General features: G+C 33.4%; 1 protein-coding gene across 14 annotated transcripts in view; it reads right to left on the reverse strand.

Annotated features, from left to right (window-relative positions):
- The window catches only part of LOC126705364 (choline/ethanolaminephosphotransferase 1-like), a 30,217-nt gene extending 27,600 nt beyond the window's left edge, over window positions 1-2,617 (reverse strand). For 13 of the 14 annotated variants that reach the window (XM_050404326.1, XM_050404328.1, XM_050404327.1 and 10 more), the window contains exon 1: window positions 981-1,029. In XM_050404326.1, coding sequence (XP_050260283.1) covers window positions 981-1,013 — 33 coding nt within the window. In that variant the 5' untranslated portion in view covers window positions 1,014-1,029. Of the gene's footprint in view, window positions 1-980; window positions 1,032-1,147; window positions 1,158-2,080; window positions 2,222-2,431 lie in introns of those variants that run through there. The other variant, XM_050404332.1, reaches the window with a different exon arrangement.
- Between the last annotated feature and the right edge of the window lie 5,770 nt (window positions 2,618-8,387).

The raw sequence follows: 8,387 nt of genomic DNA on the forward strand, positions 1-8,387 counted from the left end.
CAATTTTACTTCAAGCAGATTGCTATTTTCGTTTTACAGGCTCCAAGCCAATTTAAGACTCCAAAAAACTTATTTTAAAAGAAAAATATTCCTAAACATATCCTAATTGAAAGAGTGCCATAATAAGATTCTACTTTGGCTGGGAAACTCTTAAAAACACATGAAATCAAGGAAATAAAGCTTTATTGCCAAAAATTAGGAAAATTGCATAATTTTTTTTTTTTTGATAAGTGGAAAATTGCATAAAAATTAACAAATGATAAAAATAAAACCCCATATATTGTCCTACATCATCTAGGTTTCATTAAAGTTGACACCAAATCATTGGGAAAATTTCAATAGAAATTTTATTCATCAAAATAATCCCCCCTTCATAGGAGTAGATTCTTGTGCTTATATAGACTACCGAACCCTAATTCTAACTAACATACGAAAACCTAATCCTAACTGACTGGGGAAATCCCAAATTTTTTTTTTTTGGATAAATGACTTGGGAAATCCCAATTATTGAATTACAAACCTAATTAACTACTAATTAAATACAATTATCTCCAAAGTTAAATAAAAATAAATTTAAACAGGTAACTCTTTGAGCTTCCCGCATCAATATTTCAACAAAAAATTTATTCCAAGTAACATAGAGATTCAGTTATTACATAACATGATACAAAACCCATGCATTTAGGGCACAAAGCACACCAACACTTGATTGTACCCACGTCATGATGTGATATCAATTGAGGGTTCATCAAAATGTATAAATTTAATGATTTCAAATTGTATGGAGGTTTACTGTAATTTTTTAAAAGTCAAGTAAAGTGCAGTAAACCTAGCCACGGGAGGTAAATTTAATTTGCACAAATTTTTAACTTCTTGAAAAACAATAATAGCCTTTTGTTCTCAGAATATTAGAACTATAAACAGGAGAATCTAACAAATATGAAAGTTAAAAATATGATAATAGAGAAACGCCCACTCACATAGCCAAGCAGTGCAGAAACAACTAAGAACATGAATCCGATAAGTGTTATCTGACAAAACATAAAGATTATTCCATCAGTGAATTGAACAGGCATGAGCGTATTACATCAAAGTAAAAGTTACAAACAAATGCAACGATACAAAGAGAAAAAGAAGATTACTATACCATGTTTGGACTGGCAAATGATCCCGAAATGCAATGCAACACCAAAGATCAAAGAAAAAGAGAAAGGAAGTCAGCATATCTAATCTCAATAAAAAAATATTGGAAAATCTTATTACACACTCCCTTTTGAAATCGTGTTTTAAAAACACAATTTTAACTAAAAAATCATGTTTTAAAAGGTTAATGTTTGTTGCACACATCAGTATACACAGCCTTGAAAATTGTGTGTTCAAGATACGATTTCAGTTATAATTTCGAAAAAGTGAAATCACGTCTTGAAAACATGATTTCACAATTGAACTAAAATCGTGTATTCAGCTAAGGTGGCACACACACAGAGGTGTGTAATCAACGGCACTCGTTTTTAAAAACACGATTCCCGTCTACGTGGCAATGCGTATACAGTGAGCGTGTGTAATAAGGAACTCATTTTAAAAACACGATTTCCATCCCCGTGGAAATGTGTATACAGTGAGTGTGTGTGTGTAATAAGGAACTCATTTTAAAAACACAATTTCAGTCCATGTGGCAATGTACACTGAGTTTGTGTAATAAGGAATTAGTTTTAAAAACATGATTTCAGTTAATGTGGCAATGTGTATACAGTGAGAGTGTGTAATAAAAAGAAACTCATTTTAAAAACACGATCTCAGTACATGTGGCAATGTGTATTCGGTGAGAGTCAGTCCACGTGGCAAAGTGTGTAATAAGGAACTCATTTCAAAAACACGATTTCAGTCCATGTAACAATGTGTATACGGTGGTGAGTATGTAAACTATTATCACTCCTCTTGAAATGGCGTTTTGAAAACACGATTTCATAATTTTAACTGAAATCACGTTTTTCAAAAATGCGATTTCAGTCCATGTGGCAATGTGTGTAGAAAAAAGAACAAAATATGTAGTGTGTAGAAAAAAGAAGAAGAGACATACGGCATCCAAAGGGGGAAGAAATGAACGAAGCGAGACCAAAAGGGTTGGAGCACATATTTGGCGACGTAGGAGTGATCCACGCCGCTGTACTTGTACCTGTGAAGCGCTGCAACACCGTGTGCCCCTATGTATCCCATTCCGCTAAACCTCAACACGCAAATGCAATTAATTAGCACCAATATTTCTATTTGGATCATAATTTTATTTATTTATACCAATTTTATATTATCTATATATGCATGCAACGGAATCAGACTATGCGTTTGATTTTTGACGTATTGGATTCTTTCTTCAATCAGTATCTAATCATATATAATGCTCAAATTTTAAAAATATAAAATATAAAATTACCGGTTGCGGTGGTTCCGGCAGTCTGACTGTGGCGGTGGAGGTGGCGGTGGCTGGTGGCGGACTCTTCTCTCCCTTGCTCTTGCTCTTGCTCTCTGCCTTACTCACTTTCTCTCTCTCTCCGCAGAATTTGGCTTCTTCTTTTTTTTTTTCCCTAAAAATGCTTGAATGAGTGCTTTATTTTTGGATCGAATAAAGTAGTGCTTTATTACGAAAGAGCCAGATATGGTGATTTTTGCCAAAATCATAATATCAAAAATTTAGTCAAATCATTTCCGTTTTTTTTTTTTCTTTAAAATAAATGAAAACATTTCCAAGACATACAAAAACAAAAAACCAACTAATTTAAGGGATTCTTCTTCTCAAAAAAAAAAAAAAAAACTAATTAAAGGCATTATTCAAGTAGTTTTATATATTTAGTAATTTAATTTCAAATTTTGACAAACAAAATAACAAACAAAAGTATTTACTTTCTCATGTTATTGTAATTTAAATTAATTTGGTTTTGCTTATTTTATAAATCTATTTTTGTGTGTGAGAAAGAGAGATTAAGATCTTATGTCATTAATATTATAGAAAAATGTTTTTTTTTTAATAAAATATTATAGAAAACTGTTTATTTTTTTTTTTTATAGGTATTATAGAAAACTGTTAATCGTTCAAGAAAGTTTTATATAAGTATAAAGAAAATGTTTAATACATGTTTTATTATTATTATTATTATTATTATACTCGTGTTACCCGGTATATAAATATAATGTATGTATTAGTTATGCTAACTCATAGAAAGAGAGGAGGATGACAAAAAGGAAACCCAACCCTAGTAAACCTTGGACGCATGTGGTTTGTTGTGATGTTACATTACACTGTAATATTACATTATTGTAATCTTATATTAATGTAATTTTATATTAACGTAATCTCAATATAAGAATACACATTACATTTTGTTAGCCAAGTTGGCTCATTAAAACATTCATGGCCATTACAAAGAAAATTGCAAACCATTTATTTTGATTGACGCCCTTGAACAGGTGAGTATAGTAGTGAAAAACTACCATACATCCTTAATTGGCGCGATAGTCACTTCATAAGTATAAGTGCTTGTGGGGTATGTGGGCTCAAGAGCCGGGATTTAAGTCTTTAGAAGGAAATTTTACACACATATACATTTAGATTAGGCTAGAGTAGAATTTCTTTCTTATATATATATATATATATATATAAAAAGAAAAAGAAAAAAAAGAGCATAGAAGCGAAGGACTAATCTCTCTCTTGATCCTTTCTCTCTTTGAGGATTTTTAGCAATGAAATTAGCGTACTTTTAAGGCTTTAGTAGTGAGCACCATCCTGTTGGAGGTTTACTATCAAATGATGGAACCAAGGTTTTGAATTCCGTTTCGGAGGCATTGGAACTGGCTACGGAAAGAAATATTTCGGTATTAATGTATTCCGCTACACTTTTTAGGATTAAGCGCCATATATATATATATATATATATATATATATATATGTAAATGTTGTGTTATTATTATTGGTATCATTATTGTGAGAGAAATACATGTGAAGAGAGTTTCATAGTAATTTATTCAAATTAAATTAATATCCTAGAGTGAAGTGCTGAATAAAAAAACAAAAAAAAAACAAAAGAATTAAAAAATTATCAGTTATACTAAAGAATTTCCTTAAAAAAAAGTTATATTAAAGAAAAATGTTATATCTATATTTTTTTTTGTTAGGGAAAGTTTCAACCTATGGCATCCACTTCTGATAATAGCTCTTTATCATCAGACTAAGACATCAATCAGTTTTTGGTGTAGGTGGGGATTGAGCCCGAGATCTCTTATACAACCATCAGAGACTTTACCAGTTGAGCTAACTGGAACCCACATATCTATAATATTTTCACAACAAATCTTATGTGGTAAGTTGTTATTTGTAGGGGTGTCCACGGGTCGGGCCGGGTCGGGTTTGTGCCTGACCTGGAACCGACCCGAATTTCTCGGGTGGGCGAAAATCAGAACCGAAACCGACCCGTATTAATGGTCGGGTTGTCCGGTTCGGGTCTATCGGTTTTCGGGTTTGTGTCGGTCGGTTTCGGGTTTCGCCGCCGGTGCCGAAATTTCGCAGGATCCGGCGAGATCTGGCCGATATTTGGCTGGATCCGTCGAATCTGGACTAGATCTCGACGAAATATTGCTGGATCTGGTGGATTTCAAGTAGATCTTCGTCGGAAAAGCAAAAATATCACCGGTATTTGTCACTTATTGTCGGAATACCTTCGAATGTCGCCGGATGTTTTGAGTTGATGGTCGGGTCGGGTGGCTCAGGTTTTTGGGGAGGAAACCCGCCAACCGACCCGAAGGGTTCGGGTTCTGTGCGTGGCGACCCGCCGCCGACCATCGGATTGGTCGGTTCGGGTGGTGGCCGGTCGGTTTCGGGCGGGTCCGGCGGGTTGGTCGGGTGATGAGGACCCGTGGACACCCCTAGTTATTTGTTGTTACAAGTGAGAAAAAAAGTAATTGAAGTTGTAAATTGAAATTAAAACTAATAACAATTTACTACTTATGATTTGTTTTGAAAATATTGTAGACGTATAAAAGGAAATGAAGCAATTGTGGTATTCTATAAAGTAAACAAGGTTTTAAGACTATATTTATAATTAGGAAACTTCCTGGAAGTTTCCTAATTTCCTATCAACTCATTTTCCAAAGTTCAATAAAACCTTTCACATAGGAATTGTTGTTGTTTTCACTCTTAAAGTTTTAATGTTTTATGTTCAACTCTATCAAAAATAAAGTTTTAATGTTTTATGATCCCTTTTTCTCTCCTTCTCTCTCAAGTTAGAACTTGGAAGGGAAGGGCTTGTGTCCAGTGGCAGTTGCCACTGGACACGTCAGGATACGGACATGTGTCCAAGAGTGGACAACTGCCACTAGATACGTCAGGATACGAACATGTGTCCAAGAGTGGACACGTGTCCGCAATCCAATGGGTCCAATGGCTGCCACTGGACACGTTAGGATACGAACACGTGTCCAAGAGTGGACATGTGTCCGCAATCCAACGGGTCCAGTGGTTGCCACTAGACACAAGCCGCACCCAACTTGGAAACCAAGGTTTTGAATTCCGTTTCGGAGGCATTCGAATTGGCTACAAAAAGAAATATTTCGGTATTAGTGTATTCCGCTACACTGTTTTAGGATTAAGGGCCAGATGTATATATATAAATGTTGTGTTATTATTATTGGTATCATTATTGTGAGAGAAATACATGTGAAGAGAGTTTCAAAGTAATTTATTCAAATTAAATTAATATCCTAGAGTGAAGTGCTGAATAAAAAAAAAAAAAAATTGAAGAATTATCAATTATACTAAAGAATTTCCTTTAAAAAATGTTATATTAAAGAAAAATGTTATGTTTATAATATTTTCACAACAAATTTTATGTGGTAAGTGTTTATTTGTTGTTACGAGTGGGAAAAAAAGTAATTTAAGTAGTGGATTTAAATTAGAACTAATAACAATTTACTACTTATGATTTGTTTTGAAAATATAGTAAACGTATAAAAGGAAATGAAGCGCTAACGGGGGCTTGGCTCAACTGGGTATGGTTCGTTCGCTCTACTTAACACGCTCAGGTTCGATTCCCGCTATCAGCAGGAGTCCGTTGGTGGGTATCACATCCCTAAGCGTGTATGCTCTGCCTAGGGGTTTAATATAACCATAAACACCCCCATTTTTTTTCTCAAAAAAAGAAAAGAAAAGGAAATGAAGCAATTATGGTATTCTAGTAAATAAACAAGATTTTAAGACTATATTTATAACCAGGAAACTTCCTGGAAGTTTCCTAATTTCCTATCAACTCATTTTCCAAAGTTCAATAAAACCTTTCACACATGAATTGTTGTTGTTTTCACTTTTAAAGTTTTTAACGTTTTATGAACAACTCTATCAAAAATAAAGTTTTAATGTTTTATGATCCCTTTTTCTCTCCCTCTCCCTCTAGTCAGAACTTGGAACCAGCGACTACTGCGAAACAACCACTTGCCCTTGGCACAAACTTCCACTATTATGAGCACAATTTTCTAAAGAGTAAGGGTCTGTTTGGTACGTATATTTAAATAATAGTTTTTAGTTTTTTTGAAAATTTGTGTGGGTAAAAAAATGTGTAGAAATACGTATAATGTTGTTTAAAAATTGAAAACATGTGTTTAAACTCATGTACCAAACGAGCCTTAACTTGCTTGCACTTGAAGTATGTATGTTTATTTAATTATATATATATAAATGAATTTGCACAATAAGCATATTAATTTATGTATTAGTTACCATTTATATTAGCATAATCATTTAGCATTTAGAAGACTTTATGATACTTTTTTTTTGGGTTAGGTGAAATTATGTTCGGATTTTTTTATTTTATTTTATTTTATTCATGAGGTAGATTTAAAGTTTTGGTCTTGATTTTGAGAGTTTTGTAGCTTGAGACTGAGTTTAGGAGTTTTGTGAGAGATTGGAGGTTACGTTTTGATAAAGCCAGAGATATAGACAATGACTTAAAGCTTTAGCGTAAAAGCTCCAAATTAAAAATTTTGCTACTGCCAACAGTAGACTTCTTAATGTAAAATATTTTCTCTTAGAAAAAGTTTGCAATTTAAACTGTTTTGAGGAAATTGACATAGTGAGCGTTTGGGCAGGGCTGAAAGTTGCGTTTCAGCCCTGTGTTTTCATGCCTTTTTTTTTTTTTTTTTTTTGCTCTGCAGTGAACAGTAAAATCACTGTGCAGGGGACAAAAAACACTATTTATGCACTGTTCATGCACTGTTCACATACTGTTCATGGATCCCACGACACTATTTACACATTTAAAAATTATTTTGTTACAGTGTTTTCAGTTTTCAATTTTCAGTTTCAGCAACAATAAGCTCAATCCAAACGGACCCATATTCTCCACTGTTTGGCTGGAAGTATGCAATTGTTGAGAAATAACAATGTTGTTTAGCATGCAATGGAAAACTCCTATTCTCAACATATTTGTGGAACTCTATATAACCATAAAAACAACAATTTCCATGAATTTACAAACAAAGAAACAACAGGAGCATTATCAGAATCACATTCTCTAATTTGATACCAAACCTAAGCATTATCAAACCCATTTGGTGGGGTATGCAAATCAATTCTGAGCAAAGGGTCTTGGAGGAATTTAGGTGGATCAACAATTGAAGGAGCAAGGCTTGCAATCTTAATTTTTTGGAGTGTTTGAAAGATCTGCTTTGTTGAGGGCCAAAGGTGGAGGAGCTGTTTGTCGGGTCCAAGTATTGAACATGGGATGCATCATGCTTTTGCAATAGCAAGCATACTCATATTTTAATACAAGTAAAAAAAGTCAGTAATTAGAAGTTAATGCACATTTATACTTGCAAATAAGAAACATTAACAACATTTAAACGTATATGAAAAGTATACTAAGCAAACAATTTTTTTAGAGAATTTCAATTTATGACGTTTGCTCTTGATGACAACTTTTTATATCATACTATAGCATTAATTAGGAAAGACTATCAAGAATAAAATCATGAGAGCCATAACATGAGCCAATAATTAATAAAGCGAAGACTAAAGATTATCATACAGCACTAAAAGTGAAAATAAAAATACAATTTAGTTAAAATTGTCAAATCATTTGTTGAAAATACAGTTTCATCCTCTCACAGAACAGTTATGTGCACCGATAGGATAGCAATAATTGGCGTACAGCACATAACTCTTAGCAGCTTTTTATTTTTTTATTTTTCTCAAAAAAAAGGATAAAAGCTAGTATCAAGAAAGTGGGAGAATGATTTGCATGTGTCGGTAAGTTTGTCCCTTTTTCCACGCTGAAAGACTAAAGAGTTAAGAGAGCAATAATCGTAGAGGCACCAACTTTGAAATTTAGGCTCACAACTTTTTATAT

The sequence above is a fragment of the Quercus robur genome, chromosome 11 (assembly GCF_932294415.1).
Source record: "Quercus robur chromosome 11, dhQueRobu3.1, whole genome shotgun sequence".
NCBI classification, from domain to species: Eukaryota; Viridiplantae; Streptophyta; class Magnoliopsida; order Fagales; family Fagaceae; genus Quercus; species Quercus robur.